Source organism: Morchella importuna (assembly GCF_003444635.1).
Source record: "Morchella importuna strain M04M26 chromosome Unknown Morimp01GS023, whole genome shotgun sequence".
Taxonomy (NCBI): domain Eukaryota; kingdom Fungi; phylum Ascomycota; class Pezizomycetes; order Pezizales; family Morchellaceae; genus Morchella; species Morchella importuna.
The window spans coordinates 670,135-696,510 of record NW_025763420.1 but is presented as its reverse complement, the minus strand read 5'-3'; the positions used below and the strand labels follow the sequence as shown (position 1 = coordinate 696,510).

Sequence of the window (26,376 nt, the reverse complement as noted above, 5' to 3'; positions counted from 1 at the left end):
TCCATATGCATTCATTACCGCTTTTACCTCTCATCGGAATAATACTAGTACTGCTGGGAAGTGGCGCGAACCTCACTGCTAATTGTATGTACATGCATGTAACTACTACAATATTTGTAGCAGGCCTACGGACAACAAAACTAACACCCACCAATAACTACATGTGCTCCTGCAGTTGACCGTGCGTTTCCTATCAATCAAGCAATCAACCATGAGTTCCTAGAGGAAAACCGGGTTGGATAACTGCCTGATGATTCACAGATAACTAATCTTCATTCTTTATTTTCCTCGTATCCCATTTATTTCTTCCTTAAGCTTCCCCCTCTGATCCAAACCCTTCCCATTTCTTCAACCTATTAATTGTATCCAGCGCTGTAGTCACCCTCAATCCGACTCTTGCATCAAGCTCGAAGGCCCCCCAATTCGCTGCTTTATCAAGCCAGCATTTGATCTCAAAATACTCCTTCTGGCCATGTTCTTTCCAAAGCGCAACAGCCCACTCATAATGCGCCGTTGGTGCTGTTTATTTTCGTTAGCACTAATAATAATATAGGGATCTACTTAATTAGGGGAGCCCACCCATCCAGTTGTCGTTCAACAACCCTTTAAACGCATTCCTATCAATCGCAAGAACGTTCTGGATGTACATCTTCGTTTTCTCCATCTCATCAAGGTTTCTGGAAACAACGCTAAGTAGAATCCACTGAATTGCCTGTTCATCAACTGCATCATTGATAATCTCCTCATTTCGCCATTGTAAAGCTTTTTTTGAAATTTCAAAATTTGATTGATCCATCCGTTTATACCCATCTATATAATACACCTTATTAGCTTTGTATTTTGAGTATATATATATTCAACGGTACTTACTCCAAAAATAAATCATTTCTTCTACTGGGCTAACTCCAACACCTTCGATAACCCGTACACCCTTTGATAGGGCCCGTGCCTTCCATTTCTTGAGTTTGCGGTCCGCAAACATTTCTAGAGGGAGACCTTGCGCCATGAATCTTTTCTTACCCATGAAAGTTGGAATCTTCTCGAATAATTCCTCTGCCAGTTCACCGTGCTTGTCCTAAATTCCCAATCAACTTTCATTCATCATCTTTAGGTATGAACGTACTGATTTTTTCTTGTCTGTGTCGATGTATTTTCTATAAAGCTCCACTTGACACACAGCAGCAAAGCTGGGAATGGTCAACATCTACATGTGGTGTGAGGTAATAAGGACTTACTAGTGGTAAAGTGCTGGGCTCCAGGTGTTAAGTTCTGTGAGCTTTGACAAGATCAGTTGCCCATCATCAATTATTACTGGTTATCACTCATACCTTCAGAAAACCTTCAATTGTTTCTTCATAACGGTGCATGAACATCAAGTTCCTATCGGATGTCAGAAAATGAATTTTATCCATTCCGTGAATGGGTATTTTCTTACAAGGATTTTTCGAATAATGACAATGCCTCTACCTGTCTATATTTGGGATAAGTGACCTATCGCAGTAGGAAGTTTCAAGAGATATACCTCATCTGTGTCTGTGCTGGCTGGGCTAATATTGCTATGGCCTCGTCCATTTGGCGATCAACAGCTAACATCCTAGCTTCTTCCAATCGCCACAAAGCGCTTTTGGAATACTTTGCCCTGAGTCGTTCCAATGCTTCTTGACATTTCTGTTTAGGGTATCCTGCACCAGATGGGTGGTCTTGAGGTGGTAAAACATCACAGAACTGTACCGAATTTCCATAGTATTGTAAGATGGCTAATACGGCGATTGCACCATGGAGGTTACTGTAGGTAGATGCTTTCCACAGCATTTCTATCCCTTTTTCACGGTCTTAACAAACCTTTAATGTTAATATTAGTCTAAAAAAATATCATCAGGATTACATACCGCCTCTAAATCCCACTGCGGACATAACTACTCTCATACTTGGTGGAATCATACTGAGAATAAGTAGTAGAACCCCAAAGCAAAGATTGACTCCCGAGATTACAAATTCATCCACAAGATTTTCTGACCGGATTCTGGCGGTATTGGGGCGGGAACCTGTCGATCGGATACTAGCACCGGAGCCCTTCATTTCCAACCCAGGAGTCAATAAACCCGAAGGTTCACATTCGGAATTACTCCCTATCCCAAGACTTTGCCTACTCTGCCCAGCTCCGTCCAATTGCATTGGACCCCTAGCCATATCATTTTGGATACCTTCCAAAGTTTTATACGCGGTTCGTAATTTGTAGACTGCTTTCATGGATTCTATTACTGATTCTGATAGAACTGCAACTACAGCAGACATCAATTGAGCCTCCGCATGTGCCAACGCAAACTCGGCGCCTATTGGACAGGAGCTTCGGTGATGGTTCTCCTTGATAGCCTTCTTCCGATCCCGTTCGGCAGATGCTTCGGCGTCTGCGAGACGTTCCGAGGCTATTGATTTTTTAAAAACAAGGGTTAGATGATATTAGAACAGTCCAAAAGGCACAAATGATAAACACCTTCTTTCATAATTTCAGTTTCAAAACCTAGACTTGCACGAAGAAATGCAACGACACCACCAGCGAGCTACACTCGAGCGCAAATTATTATCTGTCTCCGTGAATACAGTAAATAACGATTGGAGGGGAGAGAACCTTGTGGTAACTTGAATTCCCCTCTTCGACAGCTTTCTCAGCACCGAGGACGTCATCGTTCAAGAGCAAGTCCATGGCTTTAGTCAAGTTAGCATAATGCCGTTCACTGCAGAGAAATAATTAAGAGGTATAGAAGGGACCTTTCATTGCTTGATCCACTAAATCACATTACAATATCAGTAAAGCCATGGTTGATCGTGTTTAAACACTCAGGGGCACAAACATGCTTGCGGCTCATCTAGAGCACTTAAGGACTGCGTAGATTTGGTATGAGTGACCTGTGCTGGAACTTCTCCACCCCCGAACCCAAGCCATCCCTTCAACATGATCGCAATGAAACAAGGCTGTTGAGAATATCACGGAGAGTGTATAAAAGGAGAGTAATACGACGGGATGAGAGCCAATATTGAATTTTCAAATAATGAAGTTAAAGGTGTGGTTAAGAAATAGCCGCGGAAGAGGAGAAAGATGTGAAGGGGAGGAGTGGCTCGTAGTTTTGCAAGCCAGCTTTATTAGCAGGATATAAAGAGGGACTAGAATTAGGTGTGAAATCCTGAGAAGAATAGAGCACAGACGGAAGGGTACTGTTGGGAAGGTACGCGTGAAGATGTTTCAGTCCTGGGCTTTGGGCAGCTAGGTTACTGATCTTGAAGATCGTTGTTCCGGAGAGGGATATGTGGGATTGATAATCTGCACTGGTGGGTTCTGTGTATAGTTCTAGACTGACATCTCTTCAGGTAGTGGAATTCTAAGTCAAATAAAACAGTTTAGATTTACAATTTGGACTTATTTATGCGTAGGATCACTAAATACATGGTACAAGTATGCATCGTAATACGGACGTTGCCCCGCTGATAACATATAAACACCGGTGCCCGGGATTTTGGAGCCTCCGCTGGGCTCTGACGTTAATTCTCCGCTTCAGCGAAAGTGTAGGCTTGGCAGACCTTCTACCACTCCCCATTTAGTAAGGTTTTGTGAACTAGGTAGTTGACCTTAAAGTTACCCTGTCCACTACGGTCACGGGAACTTAGCTCATGTAGCAGTGATATATCTAAAGCATAGCCCCAGGTCCCCCTCACAACGCTTGTCAGATCATTTATTCCGCCATCTTCAAAACTCATCATGTCATCAAAAGTTGCTGCGCCGAAGTCCTCAGATCCCAAGGACGACAAACCTACACAAAAGCCAAACGTCTCCTTGGAAGAGGATGACGAATTTGAGGATTTCCCTGTCGAAGGTGAGCTCATAGACCGATGTCAGAGCGGCTCTGTGTTACCAACCAATGATATAGATGGGCGAAGAAACTTAGATAGTGATACGAGATAGAAATGGCTAACAGTTGGGTGAGGCAGATTGGGAGGATGCAGAGGCCGATGTGCCTGGTGGAAAGGGAAACCTTTGGGAGGAGAGCTGGGATGATGACGATACTAGCGAAGACTTCTCTGCGCAGCTCAGGTTATTATCCATCTACACTTGTTGACACTTTATAATATTTAGAATATGTGCTGATATGATATCTACCTTCAAGAGAGGAGCTCAAAAAGACTGGAGCGAACAAGTCATAGCTGGATACGGCATTTTCGGAGTCAACGCTAGTTAGAATAAAAGCGAGGACATTTGTAATATAGCCACGGGAATTACAGAGCGATTCAGCCTTAAATAAGAGCTCCAGTTACATGTTCACAATATATCCTTTTTCATCCCAACTATACTTTCTACACTTCCTACACTTACCGTACGATTTATGAATATATCTTTAGCCACACATGTGGAGATTTTTTCTTTTTTGGGGCACTATTTTTTTTTTATTAATATCTAAGGAAACAGCACGTTATAAATTGGATTTCCGAGAAACTGCCATACCGCCATCCAATAAGATTCATGCGATTTTGACCTTGGTTGGTATAAAACGAATCTTATTTACTTACTCTATACGACTATTAGCAAAGAATTTTGTGAGGATGAAAGGGAGGACAATTACTTACGGAGAGGGCGGAGACACCAGGAAGATCCTTTCCTTCGAGAAGTTCCAAAGAACTTTATCATAAAGCTGTCAGCTGCTGACTTGAATTTGGGGGGGTAAGACTTACGCTCCACCGCCGGTTGAGACGTGGCTCAACTTGTCCTCAACACCGTACTTGGCAGCAACAGTTGCAGTATCACCACCACCAATGATAACGATCTTGCCAGATTGGGCAGCGTCGACAGCAGCATCTAGCATAGCCTTGGTGCCATTTGCAAAAGCATCGAACTCGAAAACGCCAGCAGGTCTAATCTAGTTAGTAAGTGTTGCCAAGCCATTTGGCTAATATCTTACCCGTTCCAAAGGATGGTCTTCGCCTCGTCAATGGTCTCGTTGAACAATTTGCGGGACTTCTCTCCACAGTCCAGACCCATCCAGCCGTCAGGAATACCCTGTTCATCAGTGGCATATCCAGTCTCGGCATCCTTGGCAAACTTGTTGGCAGTGATATAGTCGACAGGCAAGACAACCTTAACGTTGTGCTTCTTTGCCTTCTCGATGATGTCACCGACAGTCTTGGAGCCAGCCTCGTCGTAGAGGGAGTTACCAATTGCAACGTTCTCAAGGGTTTTTTTGAAGGTAAAAGCCATACCACCACAGATGATCAAGCTATCCAGTTTGGGAATCAGGTTGTCAATGAGCTGGATCTTATCAGAGACCTTGGCCCCTCCAAGGATGGCGAGGAAAGGGCGCTCAGGGGACTCAAGAGCCTTGGCGAAGTATTCGAGCTCCTTCTTGACGAGGAAACCAGAAGCTTTCTGAGGAAGGTCGACACCAACCATAGAGCTGTGTGCACGGTGGGCAGTACCGAAGGCATCGTCTTTTACCGGTGTTAAGCCTATTTATCCACTATTGACATGTGTGGGACTTACTGATGTAAATATCCCCAAGAGAAGTGAGCGACTTGCGAAAAGCCTCGACGGCCGCAGGGTCAGCCTTAACTTTCTTTCCGTCAGGCCCTTTTGAGGAACCTTCCTCCTCGGCGTGGTAACGCAAGTTCTCAAGAAGAATAATCTCGCCTGTCCATTAATTAGTTTCTAAAGCCCATAGTTACAGTTTTGAATTTATGCTAACCTCCGCTTGACTTCTGAACATATTCTTCGACTTCCTTTCCAACACAGTCATTCAAAAAAGTAACATCCTTGTTCAAAAGCTTCTTCAACTCCTGTGCTACAGGGGCCAAAGAGAACTTCTCGACACGCTTGCCATCAGGACGGCCCAAGTGGGACATCAAAATGATGGCCTTAGCGCCCTGCTCAGAGGCGTATTTAATTGTAGGCAGGGCAGCGACAATACGCTGGTTGTTGGTGATGGTGGTGCCATCGAGAGGGACGTTGAAATCAACCTAGAAAGAAAATTCCGTGAATCAGTTCTATAACTGAGCATGTATGGAGATCTGAGATACTCACTCGGATTAAGACACGCTTGTCCTTAAGATCAACATCGGTAATGGCTGTAAAAATGGGGGAGTGAGTGTCAGTCTGCAAGGAGGGGAAGCATAATTTCTATATTAAAAATTTAATGGAGATGAATTCCATACCGAGTTTGTTTGAAAGAGACATTTTGGATTTCCGTGAAGATCGATTAATAGGAATTCTTTGAATTTCGAGCTTAAACCAATACTATTCGATGTTCACTGTTGAATTATTCGGACAGGAACGGGACAAGAGAGGAGTATATCTATCAAATCCTCGGCCAAGAGGGTGGGGTGGAGGGGTAAAATCTCGTGGTGGTTAACCTGCCTGACCATGACGCAACAGGCTCTGGTAAACGAAACCCCCGTATTCGGCGTGGGATGCGCAACCAGTAAGTAATAAAATCCTGTCGAGGGTATCGCCCCATCGCAATTAGTACTACTGTGTTGTTTTGTTAGACAAAATAGTACTCTGTGTACCTTATGTACCGAGAGTACATGTAGTTACCAGGAATAGAAGCATCTCCTGTGCTTTTAGAACGATGAACATCAGTTTCGCAAAGAAAAAGCCACACCACGTGTTTTCGGCCACTATCAGACTAGGAACCTGGCATAGGCCCTTCGTACATACATTAACGTACGTACATGCAGGCACATCTAAAGTATGTGGATACAAAAACAAAATTGATGAACCTACAAAGTAACTTGTTCATCAATCAATTGCCTCAATAAATATCAGCCCTTGATATCCCAACCAATATCAAACTAAATGTAACACGAGTTTGCCCGACCCGAATCCCTTCTTAACCTCGGCCCCGGTTCAATTCCTCAATCCGTTTTATTCCTAATAAACCATACGCCAGCTCACATACCAACATAAATTCATTAGAAGAGTCCAAGCTCATATTACGCCACCAGTTTAGGGTCGATAAGAAAAAATAAAACACCTATTTAATACACAATAAAGAAGACAAATTGGCCGCAGCCCAAAACCAAAAGACTGAATACATGTAACAAGAATTGGACCACCGGATACACCTATTTATACATCTGCAAAAGCTTTTTCCCAGTAATCGAGAAATTCATCAGTGACTACTTTGACCTCCTCCTCCCTGGCTGAAGCCCAACTGGTGCTGGCCATGCGCCCGATCTCGATTTTTGTCAAATTTGGGATTGAAAGAGTTTCTTTGGAGAGTTGGATGCCGCAAGTCTCAGCAATCCTGGGCAATCCGAAGAGCCCAAGGGCCCCTGCAGGCCATAAGTGTTTGGCTCCTGCAAGCAAACGCAGGCCATGGTTTAGGTTCTCTTCCTCTGCTGGTTGATCCTGTAGAAATGTCTGGCACGCGAGGAAGGTATAGTGACAGAATGGAAGGATGAAATATTTGTGCCCAATTTCATGCCGATATCTATGTGCAATCTTGATTATTTCTTTGGCTACCTTCTTGCAAATGCTCTTCGGCGAGTTCTCGGACAAGCGGCTCACTGGTACTTGTAGGAACGGGCGGAAAAGCATGATGGTAGTCGCTCGACAGATCAAGCTAATATCGTTTTAGAGGTTGTCCTATGATGAAAATAAGTACAGGCAAGTCTTTACTTACTGAAGTTGAAGAATATGCGGTAAGGTTGTGGATGATAATTTTAGCTCTTCGGGTAGCTCCACATCCCAAGCCAGAAGACGCCTATGAAATCTATCCAGCATCTTTGGCGTGACCTTTTCTTCTTGGGTTGATGGGGAATAGAAGGCATTTACAATATCCTTAGCAATTCCTGACAACTTGATATACTGTAAGAATGCACCGTGAACATGAGGGGCCTTTCCTGTGGAGTACCATAAAAGCTCCGCTGGCTCTAGGTACTCCTCCCTATCTAATTCATAGTCGATAGTTGGTAGCTCCCAGGCCCTCCCAGTGAGTTGGGGTAACCTTGCTATTGCAATCGACCATGATCTATGTTGGCAGCATTAACCACAACTCACGGAAATTAGAGGGCAGGAGGGATAAAGGAAATAGAAGAGGAGTCCATACAAGTCAAGATTAAATAGCCCCCAGTATGTCACCCTCCAAACCTCAAGGTCTGGCTCGGTATAGTCTTGCGAGCTCTTATGTAGTGTTTCAGAGGCTGCACGAAGAGCAAGACTTCCGTAAAACCATCCCTTGACGTCCCTAAGGTACCCACTTTCTCTCATGCTTAGGATTCCAAGTGCCTGTATCGTTGTGATTTTGTTTTGCACGTTTTCAATTTCTAAAAGGCGTTCTACTTCAGCGTAGAAATGGTCGCCTGCAGTTGTTGGGTCTTCCGGGTTTGTACGAGTGCCAGGTCTATCTGAAAAGGCACATCCCAAGGCAAGCAGAGCGTTTACAAGAATAGAACTGCAAAAATCAGATCTACCTCTAATAAAGTCTTCCAAGAACCTCCTCCTCGAAAAAATTGGAGTACAGGCATGTTGCCATATGAAAAAGCAATCCAGTATATGACGAATGAAATCGACATCATCAGTCACAGTCGTCCAAGAACGAACTGTTGTGTTGATATCCGGAGGAGGAGGACTACCTAGCGATGGGGGACTTCCAACAGAAGTGGCAGAGCCTCCGAAAGAACTTGGAGTCGTACCACGCCCATTATTATTATACGTCCACCCTTCCTCCAATTCGGGAGATCCATAAGAATGCACATATCCTCCGTTGGAAGAATCAACGTCTGTGGATCCAGTGGACTCTCGGTGTTCTCTTGGCACAAGCGGACTCGATCTATCGGATTCTGCTGTGCTTAATTTGCTTGGAGGTGGTTCTGAACCTGGAGGATGCTCCTTGATGTATTTCGCAATAACTTCGATATCTTCTTTCATGCGTAGTCGATTGACTATATTACGCATGTAATCTTCTGATGAATTTTGCAGAGTTCCTAAAATGCAACGAAGATTGTTGTTGTCTGAAGACAACTCGGTAACATGTTTTTTCAGGGTACCCGATCGCCGTCCGTCACTTTCCTTGTCATAAAAACATTCGGACTTATCGTTCGCTAGACACGCCGCACAGGGAGTTTGTCCGTCACACTGTGTTTGGGATTGTGTTAGCCCGGCCGTGTTGAAGCGCATCCCACTCCTTTAAACAGCGGATTGCCGCCAATGTCATGACTTTATTCAGGAACGAACCTTTGATCTCCGCTTCCGACATGGCATACAAGCTGTAGCTACACAGTTTCGTTTGACCCGCCGGTCCAGGGGTTTGGTAACCCGATTTTCGTCTGCCGACGTAGCTGCAAACGAAGGCTTCGGTAGCAATCTTCGAGACATTATTATTTTTATTTTTATTTCCGAAATAAAGGGCTCGAGGTGGTCGATTTTGTGTCGCAGCGTTGGGCCTTTTAATCAACCTTGCGGGATGTGTATCTTTCCTATAACTTGGGCGAGAACTACTCGAGCGCGTGCGAAAGGGCCTTCTTGGCCCCTGTATTATAAATTGCGTATAAAGCCCGCCTCGTGAGTCTTTGCCTCGATTTTCTGCACAGAGTTCTAGCCAGTAAAACTACTAGGAGAGGTTGCGGAGCTGAAGTACCGGGTGAAGCTGATTGGTATGTGAGAAATTCGGTGACATCTGGATGCCGTTACCATCCTCGATGGGGGTGGTATGGCATGATGCCGCCTCGCTTCCATCTCGGAATTCCATATCTTGGAGATCTGATTTGTCGAGAGTCCGGTGGATGAAAAGAGCCTGATTTGAAACGGTGGCCTAGAAGACCCAAGAATTGAGCGAGCCGGGGCAACATGTGGGCATGCCGGTCACTAATCCGCTGGATGAGGTTTAAAGGTGGAGATGTGGCATGAAATCGTTCAAGGATTTTCCCTACAACGTGCATGTCTCTAAATAAAACCATGCATATTCTTCTATGCCCTCCGAGTGATCTCTGATGAATACCTACTACCTACTCTACTGGTAATATAGTACCTGGGCGCGGTTAGAAGGCGGGGGAATCCGCTGCGGAAATGTTTTGTTCATATCTGAGAATATGGATTGACCACTACGGATCGATACCAATGAGGGCATAACTATTTGGATCGATTTGAGACTTTGTTTCTTAAATGCTTGATATTATGGGCTCGGGGAGGGTGTGGGTGGTGTTACATGGTACATTTTATAATATAGGGTGTAAATCAAGGGGGGAAGGCTGGAGACACCGGCCAGGACCCTGGCGTTTGAACCCATTGGAACTTTTAGCGAAGTCGATGATGAACTAGATATTGAGAGCATGCCTCTCTCTAGCTCTAAGGTCGTTGAGACCAATCGATAACATAGCGTGCACACATTTGCTTGTGTATACGTATACCTACTCAACGTATACAGTCACCCTCCGATGTAACGAATGCCACTATACCGAATATTTGCTGTACCGAACCACTTGGGCCAACTTCTTTTTTGTTTCAGCAAAGAATTTAGTCTGCTATACCGAATAATACCGAATAATCTGCTGTACAGCGATGGGTAATAAGTCATCAGACGGAACGCCACCAAAATACGCGTTTGCAGGCAAAATTGTGGCTAGGTCGTCCGATGACTTATTACCCACCGCTGTACCGAACGAAAAATGGCCCAATATGCACTTTCGTTATAGCGGAGGGCGACTGTACTCTAGAGTAGAGCACCTACATATATAGACAGTCGGGACCACGGAAGCACGTACCGGCATTCAGTCTGTTGGGTCACCGAATGTCTGGTACAGTCGTCAATTAACGTTATAGAGATGTCTGAAACTGGGCCTATCATAGAGTAGATAACATCGGCGGAAGGAGGCCCAGGCGCATATATATTTATTATTTAAGGCAGTTGGTGGTTGGGTTCCAAAGGCGGGGATTTGGCATGAGAACCTGGATGCGGGCATCTTCAGTAGCATCAAGACCTTTTCTCTAGAAAGAAGAAAAAATCTTCCGAGGTGGTAATGTGCCTTCGCGATTCAGCATTATAACCTTATTACGAGTGCGAGTACGTACATAACAAGCAGTTGCAGCCTTTCGACCCGATCACAAGCATGAAAACAGAGTGGGTGCAAAGCTCATGGAGTATCACTCGACACTTGTATACCCAAGTACGTGTTGTCAGAAGGGATATTACAGGTGAACTCGATCAAACCCACAATAAAATTTGTTTTTTTGCCCGTTCATTAACATTGAATACATGTAGTTTCCTTCCTCTCACCGCTCGACATGGCACTGCAGGACCCGCTAGCTAGGGCAGCTCGCTTGATGAGTTGTCTCTTCCAAATTGCAAGAGCGAACTTGCATTCTTATCTCACAGACGTTGCACAACCATGGTAGATTAAGATCACTCAATCATATATTGCTTCTGTAAAGCGGTAGTGCTGGCGGATAGGATGAACAATCTATATGCTTTGGTCGTTGCAAGAAATTGAGTAGTAGGGGATGGGCATATGCGATAGCCGGATTTTATATGTGCTTAACCCGATTTTAGGCCAACTATCAACATTACTTACATGCAGGTATCCCTTTAGAAAAAAGCATCCGACAAGCCCTGCAGGACTAGAAGTAGGAACAACAACGAGGAGACTGACATTACATGTACGTAGAGGCGGTCCTAGGTCGACATTCCAAGAACTTATTCCACGATCTGCGGATGCCAATTCTGTAAGACCATCGCTTAGGCAATACTGCGGGAAATAGAGCTGATCTTGCAGACGTTGATTCATGAAAGCTACCTGCAATTGTAGCTAAGGGACAAGCCAAAATTAATTCCACATCCAGTAGAATAAATGCAGGTGCACACACCCATTTCATTGTTTTTGTATTTACGATCGCGAGATAATTACAATACACGAATACTGCTTTACTAACCAACCCAAACCTAGGGGCCAATAGATACCTCTACAATGACATCTCCATCGTTATTCCAGTCCTTGGATTATCGAGCTCTGCAGGTTAGAGAAATCTTGGTATTAGAACCTTTATTTTTCATTAGGACGAATAGGAAATATCCATGGGACATACCGAACCAGTCGAGCCCCATGAAACCCCTCTCACGGGTCGCAACAAGCTCAAAGTCCATCCTCTGGCCATTAAAGCACCGGACACTGTGTCCGTCCACAGTAGCCTCTCCACCATCTGTAGGTTGCTTCTCAGACATTCAAGGTTAGTCAAACACAATACCAATCAAGTAGAATAGAGATATCACATACAGTCACTGAGAACACCGGTAGCTGATACCTTTGTGGCCTATTTCCCCAGCTGAGCTCTCCAGGAACAATGAGGCTTGTAACTAGATACACATCAAACCTCCCACTTCCCTGAGCTTTCCACTCATATCCCCAAGGAATCGATGGCGGTGGCAACGCGAACTTGACCACACAATTTGTTGCCTCATTCGCCGGGATATCGAAGCCAACTTCACGTACGGTTTATAGTTAGCTCAGCTCAGATGCAGGGTGATATGTCGAATCACGTACCAAACATCGTTGTCTCGTTCATATCAAGATCATTGCCACTGTAGCTTATATGGCCTGTGTTTTGTGTGTTGTACGCAGTGCCTGGGACTACCTGCACTGCGGGAACCAGGTAGTTGGGGAAGACCTCATAGACAATATCACGCTTTTTAGTTGTAGGGGCTGCTAGGGCAGTGGAAAATGCAGTTAAAATGAAAATAATGAGTACTATCAGCCTTGCCATGATTGTCATTGAAGTTACGAATCTAGACCTGAATGAGAATTATTAAGGGGAGTACTGTGAGGTGTGAAAAGTCTGAGGGATTTGGGAGCACCCTGATATCTAGTTCCTATATACTTCTTGACAAAGAAAGCTAAAGCTAGATATGAAGGGTGTCGCGGTCAGTTTGGCTATATCTGTTGCCGCCTTGCGCCATCGATACATCGTCAAGGGGTTCTATACTCCGGCACTAGTATTCAGGTTCACCCCCTTGCGTGAAATAGGTAGGCGGAATCCTACAACATGTCATCAGGAGTCTTTTGTAACTAAGACTTGGTCTTTGAGAATTTAACAATAACATACTTTAGTACAGGACATAAATTCAAATTCCAGTTGTTTATTTCCTCCGGGATGGTCTTGGGTCTCCGAATTTCCCCCTGCCAGGAAGGCACTACCACTGCTGTCTGCCTAATCCCCAAATCTTTCTACAATTACGATCTACCTTTGAAACTACTTCGCCGCGTGTGAGATATAAATGATAGCCTTTTTCATCTCTCACCACATCTGAAGCCAGAGAACAAAATTATTTGGAAGGATACGTTACTGGCCATGGCTAAGCAAATGAGCTATGTGCAAAGATTTACTCTTTATAAATCGACGATGCCGATGCCCCTATTGCGTGATATAAAGTTATAGTACTATTGGGAGATAGATTAACGAAGTAATAGGATCTCTTGTCACCAGCTATCTTTTTGCCTTTATAAGAGGTATCAACATCGACGGTTAATTATGGGATACAGCAAGTAACCTTTCTTAGATATCATAAATATATATATGTAGCTAGGTAAGCTGGTATATATTGGGAGACTCGCAGTACTTGATCGTCCCTAACCTGTCTGTAATACAGATAACATACTACTACTAATGTCCCTAGAAACTACTAGTAGGATAATGACTAGCCAAAAGGACATCTGAGGTAACGAATTATTTCTTCCCTGCAGCTAATAGTAACCTGCCGGAAGCTCATCGCTATTACGGTGCTTACTTTCATAGTCTTTATAGGAGTTGTGGATAATATATTGTCATAGGAGCCGGAGACGTAGGGATAACGTAGCTCCCCAGAGATCCAGAGGCGCTGTCCTTGAAGAATCCCTTGGAAGAGAGCGCCAGACGACTTTCTCTATCCATGTATTTCGGTGAGGAATCAATATATTAGATGAAGCGTTGCATTTTTTTTTTTTTTTGGCAATAGACCAGGGCTCGACATAACTTGAGAGGGGCTGTTATTCGACTATTAGTTAAATTTTTTAACGGAAGCCATCCCGTGGATATTATTCTGAAGGTGTTCAAACCTAAAGCTTGGAGATAAATTGCGAATATTTCATAGAAACATGTACATGACACGAGTTTGAATCGAATATATATATACATAGCCATCTAGCGTTATAGTTGCATGTAGTCTTCATTGGTCTAGCTACTTATGCATTATATTGGAGCAAAATATATAAAGTAATTACTAGGGTTTACTATATGTAGTGTATATAAATGTGTCAATGTGCATAAACACCTTTAATTAATGGTATATTCTATTCCTGGTCTATTATGATTATGATCTCTTAAATTTGTATATTGAACGTCATTCAGGAGTGGAGATACATGTACCTCATGTAGTCTTGTGCCCATCTCACGAGCAGCTTGTACACGTAGGGGATGGGGATGGTATCAAATAAAGCCTAGACTATACCTATAGGTACAGCGAAAGCTTTCTATAAGGGTACGCTCGTGACCGGTATTTTGTCCCATTATAGAGAGATTGCCCTTATATAAAGGGTGCCAGTGCTGAAAGCCGGGCAAAAAGGGCCACGTATTTGAAGAAGTGAGTACCCCTAGGCCTATTATAACTTAATGTATATATGTATATAGCTACATTTACTTCTGAAAGTGCGACTCTCAAGTGATCAAGGCCGGTACGTACACGGTAGATAGAGAAATTCAGGGACTTATATATTCTCAGGGATCCGGAGAGTTTCCGAAGTAGTCTCTTTAATTGATCATAATCCCAGCTATAAGGCTAGCCAGCTATATATATAGGGAGGCCTGTATAACTACGTATACATGATAATCTATCTTCTCAATTAAGATCGATTGGATTATTCAGTACCATAAAGCTCTAATTAATGGTGGTGCTAGTTAGTCATTAATAATACACTCTATAGCCTATATGTAGAGAGCTACACGTACGTAGGCAGTACACCACAAACACACAAAGTGTTTTATGGAAATAATAATATAAAGTATATGGCTGTTGCATATTGGATGATCCGCAATCAAATGATTACGAAAAGTAAATAAAAGAATAAGCAACGTTCATGAACACACAGACACGCGCTCCCAACAGTCGCCTCAACATACACTATTGTCTGTCTCTTTGCTTCCTAGGACTACATTAATCGTCTACATTCGCCACGTATACAGTTCGAGTGATATCCTATGATCCATTCCCAATGCACCCCAGCACCCGCCCACAGCCTCGCTAGCTAGCTATAGAGCATTCATCCTCTCACTTGCAAACTAGCAAATAAGAGATGACTGTATTTGCCTTTGAGAACACATCACTGACCTAATCGCGCGTCTAAGATCTGCACATGTTTTTTATGTAGCTATATACGCTCGTACGTACGTGCCAACCAGTCTCCAACTCAAACAAACACCTTCACTGCGCAGCCAGCAGCGGTGGAAGTTACCGCTGTGTGTATGTGATTCGTATACTTGTATACACAAAGCTCCGGATCCAGTCCGCAAGAAAGAAAAATTATGTGTGCACATGTAAACCAAATGAATGCTATTGGAGAATAAAAAGAAAAATCCCTCAATTCAAACGATACCCAAAACTCCTGTCGACACCATAAAAGAAAGATCTAGGATTCAAAAAGCAACCATAGTATAAAAAAAGGAAAGAAAATAAGAAAGTTAAGGGAATCGACATAACATCCCACGACTCCAATCGAATATGAAGAATAAATAAAGGGAAAGAGCGAAAATAAATAAAGCAGTAACCAAATGGAAAATCCACAGTCTTCCAGTTCTTCCCGGGCCGTATTTTATAATGTGCCCTAAGACTAATGTCCTCCTTCCCAATGCACGTACACGCTTTTTCTGTCGTCGTGACTTCAAGCAATACAAGTTAATTCCTGATGTAGCCTGTTAATGGAATTCAAGACAAGGTCCACTTTTCATACACTATACGCCACCAATAACCCAGTAAAAAAATTCCCTCTTCCTCCGTAGGGTCCGTAACTCCTTTATCATAGTTCTCCGGAAAATTTACATTATAAACATGTCTACTCAGTTGAGCAAACTCGAGATTGGGATAGAAGACGACCTCTCGCTGCCAAACAAATTTGCAGATGTGGGCGTAGTAGGAGATGTCGAAATTATAGCCATCGCCGGAATCTCAACAGTAATAGTATTTGCCTTTGCCGGAATCTCAACTGAAGGCGCCATCTTCTTTGTAGCTGCCGAACTTGTTGTTTTTGGCGTTCTTGGTGCTCTAGCTACAGGCTTTGCTTTTGTTCCTTTGACGGTTGTCACGGATACTGCCTTCTTAACTTTGAACGCGGTGGCAATATTGCTCTTCTTTTTAGGCTCCGCCTTAGCCTTTGTGCCTGTAGCTGTTGATTTCGCTTTGGTTTTGGCCCTCTTCGCTGACGGACCAATTTTGGTGTCGGGGGGCGGTCGTTTACGCGCACCTTTCGCTTTCGGTGGAGGGCTTATAGAAGGACTAGGAAGTTGAGTAATCTGAGCAAGTGGGGGAATATGGACTTCAACATTGTTGGTGTTCCTGGTGGGCTCATCGGAATCTATATCCATCATGAATGAACCGCAGCTGTCGCTATCTGTCTCGAATTCTGCCCGCAAGGGCGCCTCGCTGCCATCCCATCTTGGCATGCTGGCGGTTTTTGCAACCTTTTCACAGTCCCCCCTAACAATAAGATCAAAGGCGCCCTCAAACTCTTTCCCGGTTGGTGGGTCGTCTTCATTGATCCACACAGTCATTCCACCTCGGTAGTCTTGAACCACTCCACACATTTCTCTGACGATCCTCCGCACCCCAGGTACTTTCAAACTTGTTCCGACTACTATCAAGCAATCTGGACGCGACTTTAGGTCTGCCTTTGTGACTGCACCAATCGCCTCAGCATCCGGGTTAAACTCGTTGTACAGGACAATCCTTGGTCTTAATTTCCCAACGCCAAGCGCCCGCTTTCCAGCCACACCCCTCACGGAATCCATTTCCATGCATTCTGTACAGTCTGGAGGCTCCGACCCTTTGAATAGGCTCGCGTTAAACGCGGCCAACCACCCACACTTTGAGCAGACCATATTTTCCAACCCTCCATGCAATTGAATAGTTCGAGGCCAAGGTCCCTTATTACCGAGGGGCACTGCTGTCTTTAGAGGCTGCAATTGCGTGTCGATACAATCAACGTTTTGTGAGTATAAACGAAGCAATCTTCCTTGGTTCGCTAATGTTGCTAAGAGGTGGTGAAACTCGGTTGGCGAGGCGTTAGATGTCATGGTATGGAGATTGCGAACCATATCGTGGAATGATGAAGTGAGTTGATCATCTTTGTAAACAGACGCATCAAACAATTGCTTCCCAGAAGACTTTAGTTTCATGTCTGTTCTTAAAGAAGAAAACAATCCATTTGACGATCGAAAGTCGGGAACTGTGGTTGGTCGATTAGTAAGCATTGTACTACACGACGCCAACCAAGTGGCTGGCAGGCAGAACCACAACAAAAACAAGTGGGTAAGGCGAATAGGGGAATTCTCACTTCCAGCCCCTACAGAAATGCCAGCTCCTGCAATAACCACTATCTTCTTCTTCTTCTGTAGAAGCTTGACTAGGCAGTCTACCGAACGTTTGTGCTCTTTCAGAGCAATAGGCTCTACGGGAGGGAACTTAAAGTCCAGGATCTGAGGCGGTTTTCTCGCGGGGGGTTCCACAGAAGCGACCGTGGAGGCGACGGTGGCAGAACAAGAGGTTTTCTGCCTCTTTGTCGGCGGTTCAGGGCCATTTTGCATCGTGAGCTAGGGTGATGCAGAAAACGAGCGAGAGTTGGTGATTACGGATGGGGTTGGAGCAGGAACAAATCGGTTGAGGGAAGGGGATAAGGATGGTGACTGTTGACGGTGTGATGATGATGATGATGGTGTAGAAAGGGTGGAAGGGGGTGGGAGAGAAAAAAGAACAGCGAACGAACGTGAGGTAACGATACGGAAATGACTGGGGGGAGCTAACAGCGGAAGAAGCAGTGAGGAAGGCCCGTAAAGTTAACTAACGTACCTAATGGAGTAGACTACAGACAGTACCCTACATACAATTACTACATGTATGTATGTACATACATAGATGCTCCCGCAGAAGCATCAGGCAGCGGCACAGAAAGCTGGACGCTGGACGCTGTCCAGGTGCTGGTGCTGGTGCTGGTGCTTGGCATGATGTTTCAAGAAGCAATAACAAACCTATTACTGTGCTGATTCCTCAAAAGGTTCCACTGAGGGAAAAGCCTAGGTTGAGTTGTACCTAATTGTAAGAGAGAGAGCCCCTTCCCCCGATCCCTCATCTTTCGGCTCAACTGGCCTGCCCGGGGACACGGCGTCGAATCCGCCTGCCACAACTTTCTCCATTCTCAGTGCCTTTCCTTCCCCACCTCTTTCTCCTCATTCGTTTCCTTCTTATGCGAGGGACTCGTGTCTGTCGATACCGGTATGGTAACAATGTGGACCATCACCCCATATAGTTTTCGTCCTCCCGCATAGAATCCCAATTACCACACCTCTCCCACCTTCCAATCCGTACTCTAGAAAAAGTTCACCCAATGCCTTCCTCCCCCTCTGTCCGATACTCTTTTCCCATGGTAGCTGGAATGTGGAAGAAATTGAATTCGATATACGGCTGATTGCATGCACATTCATCTTGTACTTCACTCGCCTGCCCGTGAGGGAAGCGACCGGGTGACCGATGGCAGTTTATCTGCCGGGAGAGCGACCTATGCTAGGCACCTTCAAATGCAACACGGCGTAGATGATGTATGATAACAGAGCCCCTGCCCTTCCCCGTCAATCTACTACAATTGAGGCTAGAATTGAAGGGGGAACCATGCAAGTCATGCATTGGCAACGCTGTCAACCGACCACCCCGCACAAGACATGTTTTCAGCCGCAGGATTATGAGGACCGATCGCGAGGGCACCCATAGCAGTGGTGTCATCATTTGTATTTGCGCTGTGGCTTTCTGTTATCTAGTTAACCCGAAGGTGTTCGATCAGATAAAAAACCAGCGTCATCAGATCTCACTCCGATGTTTTTCTAGAGCAGGGTAATTGCGTTGAACCCCGGCATGACAAGATGTACACAACCTTTTTATCCAATTTATAAATTATCAACCTGCAATATATATTAATTAAGATTCAACTGTAAATAAATGTACTTGTGAACTCCCTAGTACAGTGCCAGTACATAATTATGTACATGTAGTTTACCTTTTACCCTTCATTATCGTCGGATTGTTCTGTCTTCTTGAATGATAATATTCAATGTATATATAACCTTAAAATAGACGGAATAGGTATATATATCCTGTACGTACTATCTCAAACTAATCTCGAAATATATAGGCTTATACATGTTCTACATTCGTAAACTCCCATTATGAAGCATGTAACCCTCATACAGTACCGTAGTTGGTTAAACATACATGTACCCCATGTAATGCTTACATGTATGCCTACATGTATCCATTCCCTCAGCTCTATCCTTGTTCCCCGTTCTACCACTAGTGCGACACAAAATCACGTGTGGCAATTAATTATAATTCCGAGCCCCCTCTTGACGCGATCCCTTCCTTCCTGGGTTCTTGTAACCACTCAGACTCATGCAATAGATGCGTGACATGCATGCTGCGCGTCTTCCAACCGGCAGAGCTCTTGACTCATAAGATACTAAAGCCTTTAAGGCTTATATATAAACACTCCTTTTTTCGCTTCTTTCAATTCCGACATGTGGGAGCTTTGTGGGCGCTCCGAAGACCCATTCCTGAACAAAGAACAGTTCTTTACCGGTCTTTATTCACTTGATTCCGAGCCAGAGCAAGCGGAAACAAGTGAAGCATCTCTAGCTCTTGCAGCGAGCAGGAACCAGAGATACAAACGTATTGTTCGACGCAGTTCTCGTCTGCAAGTGGCCTCATCTAATTCTACAACAAAAATCTCATCCACTGCTCTAGAATCGATTAGGAGTACAAGTATACAAGCTTTCACCAAAAATATTTCTACTGCTGCTCCGGAGCCAGTTGTGTCGGAGAATAATATCAATATGGCCGATTCCACTCCAGATATATCGGCTGTCACTACCGCCCCTTCAACGGCCCCGGCATCTCTCGAGTGCACCCCGAGGCATTTGCCGCCACCAGAGTCATCAAGAATACTGCCAGTTCACACAAAAGTAGCGAAAAGAAAAAGAACCCCTGTAGTGCCGGCGAAGAAGCAGATATTCGGTGGGATGTATTTCTGTAAGTCATATTCTACTAATCATTGACCACGTGATTACAGCAATGTACTAAATGGTGTCGGTGGAATTAAGATTTTATACCTAATGACATCAAAAACCCTGTTCGCAAGTTTCGGGTCCAGAAAGCCGACGAACACGGCGGTTTTTGTCTCAAAGAGTGGAGGGAGCAGGGTATGAACATGCGTACCTCCCGTTGATATATATATACGCCTCCAGGAGAGAAAGTTAGCTGACAGTGTATATGTAGACATCACGCATATCATTGTCGACTCAAAATTAAAGTATTCTGACGTATTGAAATCACTTAGACGAGAGTTCATTCCAGTAAATTCCCCCTCATTCTTCGCCTTTACTCGCCCATGGTCACTAAATTCCATACCCTGTATAGGACCACATAGCCATAGTCAATGACACATACATCAGCGACTGTCTCGCCTTTGCACGCATCCTAAACCATGACCAGTTTCAATACAAAGTTGCCGGGCAGCCTTCCACTACCGAGAACTCATTTCTTCTCCCACAGCCGCACTCGCCACCCCTATCTTCTACTCCATCGGAAACCCCGCTCTGTGATCAACAGAGCTCCAGTGCTACAACACAGAGTCTCCATATCAGGCCACAACTATCCAAGAGGGCTAATGATACACCAAGTTCAGCAGCGGGGGATAGACCTACAGATTCCCAGCTTGCTGTTGAGGCCGAATTGAAGGCCAGTGTAACGACTGATGACCTAGTATTACAGCAGCTCGCAGCGGAGCTGCTATCCACTCCAGGACCAAGTACTACGCAAGAATGTGAGGTTAAAGACGAACTAGATATCATGATTGCCGAGGCGGTGCGGATGGGTGATTTGGTATGACACACCTGATCCGGTCATGAGATATCACTCGGTCAGCTGATGTTCGGTTTGTGTAGCCATTAGATGATGACATATCTGCGCCCGATGATGGGGGGACTTCGTCTGATGAGGAGCCTATTCGTGCAGTAAAGCGAAAGAAGCCTGTTGCGAGGACAGGTAATTCGAAGTGGCAGGATAAGTTCCAGTGTATGCATGCCAATGATGGGAAGCAGCAGGAGGGGAATCCGAACGCGAGAACTATTGAGATCGTGAGTTTATAGCCGATACCACACACTTACATAGTCGTTTTATTACGTAGGGGATCTGATACAAGAGTTTAAGGATAGTTGTCGGAAATGCAGAAATACTATGAGATGACGAAGGATCAGTGGAGGTCCATCAGTTATCGGAAGGGGATTAGTGTGCTCAGGAAACAGACGAAGAAGATATGCACGGCTGCTGAGGCGAGGAAGTGAGTTATATTCTGTGGGCGCGGATGTGACGAAGATTAAGGTGAAGTATGCTGATCTGGAGGACTAGGTTGCCAATGATTGGTGAAAGCCTAGCAAAGAAGATTGAGGAGATCGTGGAAACGGATCGGTTACGGAAGCTGGAATACGCACAGCTAGAGCCCGGGGATGTAGCGTTAAAGTTATTTCTAGGAGTTTACGGTGTTGGGTATGTAAATTTTCTAGCCCCAACTACATGTACACACGGCCTCATTAGCCTAAGCGTGTTATGCTATTAACACTCCTTAGCCCCAGTGTTGCCGCTCGGTGGGTCCAATCAGGTTACAAAACGCTCGATGACGTCGTCAAAAACGTGCGTCTTACCGCCTCTCAGAAGGTCGGTATAGACCATTACCAGGACTTCGCATCCCGTATTCCCCGCGACGAAGTCAAAAGACACGGAGACATTGTCATGTCCACGGCCGCCAATCTTGACTCTCAGCTGCAGCTCCAAATCATGGGTAGCTACCGCCGCGGCTCCAAAGATTGTGGTGACATTGACATTATGATCACAAAGCCCGGTGTCAGCGCCCAAGAGATCAGCGGGCTTCTCGACGAGCTTATTGAGCGACTGTTTGAGATTGGTTTTGCCATGTGTGGGCTTGCGATGTCACGTGGGAGAGATGATGGGTCGAAGTGGCATGGGGCATCGAAGCTTCTAGATGTTCCAACTTGGAGACGAATTGATTTGCTAGTTGTGCCGTGGGATGAACGTGGTGCAGCGCTTCTGTATTTCACAGGGAATGATATATTCAATCGTTCCATGAGGCTATTAGCGAGCAAAAAAGGCTATGGGCTGAATCAGAGGGGGTTGTTTAAAGATATTTTGAGGGGCCCACAAAGACAGAAGTTGAATGATGGGACAAAGGTGGCGGGAGACTCCGAGGAGGAGATTTTTGAGATCTTGGGAGTGCCTTACAGAAAGCCAGAAGAGAGGATTTGTTGAACAGTGTGGTTATGCTTGTTTGATCAATTTATACTGGCGTGTAAATTGTAATTATTGTTATTTTAGATATAGATAGAGTTCTAGCCGTACGCGTACTTTGTGTGCAATCTCTGGAAAGATAATATCAGCGTCCAATTAATAATTAGCCAGGTTTTCCTATTTTATTTCTCCTGCCCTGAAAACATTCCATAGCAGTGACTAAGATCTGACCACTGTTACGCCGAGAGAGCTCAGGGATGGGAAGATGAAGGCTTGATCTAGATAGTCCCCTGGATATTGGGATAGATTGTCGTTGTCCGGCCCCAGATAAAAACAGGTGGTTACAATACCCCCGCCGTCCTCTCTCACTAAGTATCCTTCTTATCCATCCCAACCATCTTCAATTCTGTCTACCTATTGATTGGGGGAAATCTTTTTAAGTGTAAAGAGATACTAATTACTCAATTAGTCAACAGAGGTTCGAAAATTTCTCTCTGCTAAACCCAGTGATGATAGTATTGGTATGGCCATTAAGACGCTTTAAGATGAGATCAGGAACATTTGTTACACCTTGAGCACGAGCTCTACTCTCTAAGCTTTTAGTCGTCTTTAAATTCCTTCACGAATCCTGGATTCGTCATGCAGCGGAACAGGCTTCATGTAGCGCAGGATAAAACGATACACCAAGGATTGAATACACTGGTTATTGGTAAAAAAGATATGTAGGTATATATTTGTATATCTGAGAATTAGATATCAATTCTTAAAACTGAAGAAGACGGCTCTGTGGCCACGTGGGCTATGTAGCTAGGCCTGACCCCACCCCCTACCGGCTCTTACCTACGGCGGCTAGCAAGCTGTTCATAGGGGGCGGGTACCAGACTAGTATTAGCCTCATAAGAGGTACAGATAAAGTTTTATCTAGGTTAACAGTAGCTCTGAACCGGTCATTGAGTATATGTACCTTGGTTCCGGGGATCACTAAGTTATTATAATCTTCATAGAATATCACTCGCAGCAGTAGGTGTATGATATAACGGTCATGCTATCCTTTCTATTTAGAAGGTATTTGAATTATTCTCATTTCTTAGCGTAAAACACAGATTCTACAGGTGTGGATTCTTGGGGGAGTATATGTATCACGCTGCGGCTCCTGGCGACGTCCAACAATTAATTAACATTACCCTTTGTATATATTAACGGTACAAGGTGCAGTTCCAAAAAAAAGAAACTGTGTATTCTTAATCATAGTAAACTAAGAGACACGCAGAATCTGTTTTTTTGTCTATGGGTATCAGCTATATCCGCCCTTATCGGGTTATCGATAGATCGATCGTTTGTTTTTTGTTGGGTGCGGAACACCGAGTGATAAGTGATGAACTTATCACTAGTACAAAATGTGGCGTACTTAATCACAACAACTCACTCGGCCAAATTGCTTTTTCCAGCCTGCAAGTATTGAAATGGGTAGGGATGAAGATAACGAAATAAATTCTAGCCCCAAACCCGAGAACTCTAGATCTAGGTCTAATACACGTTCGAAGACTGGATGGAGAACGAAAAAAAAAAATTCTTTTTTACATGAAAAGCGGCCAAAAAGTGAAAAAATAGTTTTGTGTCACCCGCCTTCTTTGACATAGAAATCCTCTATTTAGAGGTGACCTTGTGAATCGACTCAGCAACGTATTTGACATTGCCTGATGTCAAACCTGCTACTGATATTCTTCCATCCTTGGTTCCATAGATCGAGTACTACGCCCACTATGTTAGAAGATCTCTTCACACCGGGGAAAACGAGAGAAAATACCTTAGTCGCCAATTCTCCAACCTGCTCTGGTGTCAAGCCTGTGTAGCAGAACATTCCAATTTGGCTAGTGATGTGATCCCACTTCTTCTGGGACCCTGCGGCCGCCAAACCATCCTTGAGCGCGTCACGCATGCTAATGATGCGATCTGCCATACCCTTGACTTCAGCGAGCCACTGCTTGTTGAGTTCTGGGTCGTTCAAGATCTCGCTCGCGATACGAGCACCGCCAATGGGGGGGTTGGAGTATAGAGGGCGGACAAGAATCTTAATCTGTGAATCGATCCGCGTCTTCTCGGCTTTGTCGGCGGCAAGGAGGGAGAAAGCACCCACACGCTCACCGTAGAGTCCCTGATGGGGGTCAATATTTGATCATTGGAGGAGAGGGGGAGATAAATTACCATGTTCTTCGCGAAAGACTGGCAAAGCGCGACCTGGTGACCTTGCTCGACAAAGTAGCGGAGGGCATAGGCATCCTTGTCGGTGTCTCCTGATGCGAACCCTTGGTAGGCCATGTCAAAGAAAGCAAAGTGAGCGTTATTCTTCACAGCATCGGAAATAGCACGCCATTGCTCGGGGGTCGGGTCGACACCGGTAGGGTTGTGTGCACAAGCATGGAAGAGGAAGATTGAGTTCTTTGGCGCATCCTTGATGTCGGCCAAAAGCCCATCAATGTCAAGGCCGATGGTCTCCTTGTTATAGTACCTATATTGCTTGACGTTCAACAAAGAATCCTTGAATATGGCGCCGTGGTTGGCCCATGAGGGTGTCGGAATGTAGATGTTCTTTGCGTGGGGCCAAAAACGCTCGAGGAAGGCCCCACCAATGCGAAGAGCACCGGTTCCTGAGATGGATTGTGTGATAGCGATGTTCTCGAGGATGGGCGAGTTTGCGCCGTATGCGAGGGTGGCAGCTGCCTTGGTAAATGATGGAATACCGGTGATTCCAGCGTACTCTTTGTCGAGCGCTTTGTCGAGGAGACGCTTCTCAGCGGTGCGGACTGAGGGAAGGACGTAGGGCTTGCCGGCGTCGTCACGGTAAGCGCCGACTCCGAGATTTACTTTCCCCGAGAAAGTATCTGCTTTGAACGCCTCGGTGATACCTAGAGGGTGTTAGTGTTGTCGGCGAGGGTTTGATCACTAGTATTGTGGGTCATACCGAGAATTGCCTAGAGTTTGCGGAAAGAAGTCGTGTAAGTTACGTGAAAAGTGCAATGGATCATTGAGAATGGCAAAAAAGAGAGATTAAGAATGGATACTCAAGAATTTGAGTAGAAAGTGAAATATTCTCTTATTCTCGACCTTTCATTGCAAGCTAATGATACGCCAAACCTTCAATTGGAAAAAAAACTTACATCCTACGAAATACCACAAAGCATGTTAGCACTTCATCATAAGGAAAAACACCAATCAGAAAGGTGGCTTACTGGAGGACCTTGGGGAACATTTGCCCAACTACTGGAAGCCCTGGAAGCAGCCACTATACGGAGTGGGGTCCTGGTGGACGCAGCTTTGACAGAGGATAGCATTTTTATCGGCTTTAAGAGCAGTTGCAGAGAGGTTGACAATGGGTTACAGAGCAGAGGGAAGAGCGGGGGAGAGAGCGGGATGATGACAGTAAATATAGCTAAAACCCGTAGTGTGTTTGGGGGTTGAATGATGTGGGGGAGGCGAGCTTTAGGCTCAATGCCAGTGTAAGACTACGATTAACTATTACAAAAACGAAACAGCTGGGGGAGGGGAGTGAATTATTGGGCCCGCAGGATGGTCTGAGAGACACCGAGGGGGAATAGTGCTTTTGTTAGGCTCAGTGGTACTCTAGAGTGGATAGATCCAGGGGTTTTGGTGGGTAGAGGTTCGGAAGGTTCCCGAGTCCCGGTTTTTAATATTTTCTCGGACCAGGGTTTGCATGTGGGTTGCGGAGCCTCTTGTTGTGTGGGTTAGCCACTTCAAGTATCCAATCAACAAGTCAAGCCACAGGGCTGAACCCTGATATCCACAGTCCTCCGTT

The 26,376-nt window shown here is 44.9% G+C and overlaps 8 protein-coding genes across 8 annotated transcripts; 3 read left to right on the top strand and 5 right to left on the bottom strand.

Moving 5' to 3' along the window:
• Nucleotides 1–310: 310 nt before the first annotated feature.
• Nucleotides 311–2,955, bottom strand: LAJ45_07397 (uncharacterized protein; the record flags this gene model as incomplete). Its single annotated transcript, XM_046116955.1, has 13 exons — nt 311–519; nt 580–810; nt 871–1,075; nt 1,124–1,187; nt 1,236–1,276; nt 1,329–1,380; nt 1,436–1,471; nt 1,523–1,832; nt 1,890–2,426; nt 2,495–2,561; nt 2,630–2,706; nt 2,770–2,787; nt 2,853–2,955. The coding sequence occupies 13 exons, from the start codon at nt 2,953–2,955 to the stop codon at nt 311–313; spliced, it is 1,950 nt and encodes a 649-aa protein (XP_045969990.1).
• Nucleotides 2,956–3,754: 799 nt separating this feature from the next.
• Nucleotides 3,755–4,197, top strand: LAJ45_07396 (uncharacterized protein; the record flags this gene model as incomplete). Its single annotated transcript, XM_046116954.1, has 3 exons — nt 3,755–3,869; nt 3,985–4,087; nt 4,161–4,197. The coding sequence occupies 3 exons, from the start codon at nt 3,755–3,757 to the stop codon at nt 4,195–4,197; spliced, it is 255 nt and encodes an 84-aa protein (XP_045969989.1).
• A 355-nt stretch (nt 4,198–4,552) lies between these two features.
• On the bottom strand, nt 4,553–6,217 carry LAJ45_07395 (uncharacterized protein; the record flags this gene model as incomplete). The annotated part of the gene is made up of 8 exons (XM_046116953.1): nt 4,553–4,561; nt 4,618–4,669; nt 4,723–4,902; nt 4,950–5,475; nt 5,528–5,674; nt 5,730–6,000; nt 6,065–6,108; nt 6,196–6,217. 8 exons carry the CDS (start codon nt 6,215–6,217, stop codon nt 4,553–4,555), a joined length of 1,251 nt encoding a protein of 416 aa, XP_045969988.1.
• An 894-nt stretch (nt 6,218–7,111) lies between these two features.
• Nucleotides 7,112–9,361, bottom strand: LAJ45_07394 (uncharacterized protein; the record flags this gene model as incomplete). Its single annotated transcript, XM_046116952.1, has 5 exons — nt 7,112–7,486; nt 7,553–7,607; nt 7,668–8,015; nt 8,094–9,121; nt 9,221–9,361. The coding sequence occupies 5 exons, from the start codon at nt 9,359–9,361 to the stop codon at nt 7,112–7,114; spliced, it is 1,947 nt and encodes a 648-aa protein (XP_045969987.1).
• Nucleotides 9,362–11,091: 1,730 nt separating this feature from the next.
• On the top strand, nt 11,092–12,336 carry LAJ45_07393 (uncharacterized protein; the record flags this gene model as incomplete). The annotated part of the gene is made up of 8 exons (XM_046116951.1): nt 11,092–11,176; nt 11,244–11,373; nt 11,532–11,555; nt 11,647–11,704; nt 11,755–11,756; nt 11,822–11,835; nt 11,936–12,205; nt 12,302–12,336. The coding sequence occupies 8 exons, from the start codon at nt 11,092–11,094 to the stop codon at nt 12,334–12,336; spliced, it is 618 nt and encodes a 205-aa protein (XP_045969986.1).
• A 3,498-nt stretch (nt 12,337–15,834) lies between these two features.
• Nucleotides 15,835–17,803, bottom strand: LAJ45_07392 (uncharacterized protein; the record flags this gene model as incomplete). Its single annotated transcript, XM_046116950.1, has 4 exons — nt 15,835–15,883; nt 15,955–16,015; nt 16,075–17,445; nt 17,554–17,803. 4 exons carry the CDS (start codon nt 17,801–17,803, stop codon nt 15,835–15,837), a joined length of 1,731 nt encoding a protein of 576 aa, XP_045969985.1.
• A 1,977-nt stretch (nt 17,804–19,780) lies between these two features.
• LAJ45_07391 (uncharacterized protein) lies at nt 19,781–22,583 on the top strand (the record flags this gene model as incomplete). Its single annotated transcript, XM_046116949.1, has 8 exons — nt 19,781–20,291; nt 20,363–20,461; nt 20,538–20,614; nt 20,679–21,143; nt 21,206–21,397; nt 21,476–21,600; nt 21,669–21,806; nt 21,887–22,583. The coding sequence occupies 8 exons, from the start codon at nt 19,781–19,783 to the stop codon at nt 22,581–22,583; spliced, it is 2,304 nt and encodes a 767-aa protein (XP_045969984.1).
• Nucleotides 22,584–24,209: 1,626 nt separating this feature from the next.
• Nucleotides 24,210–25,894, bottom strand: LAJ45_07390 (uncharacterized protein; the record flags this gene model as incomplete). The annotated part of the gene is made up of 6 exons (XM_046116948.1): nt 24,210–24,314; nt 24,370–24,717; nt 24,768–25,468; nt 25,525–25,534; nt 25,721–25,723; nt 25,793–25,894. The coding sequence occupies 6 exons, from the start codon at nt 25,892–25,894 to the stop codon at nt 24,210–24,212; spliced, it is 1,269 nt and encodes a 422-aa protein (XP_045969983.1).
• Nucleotides 25,895–26,376: the final 482 nt, after the last annotated feature.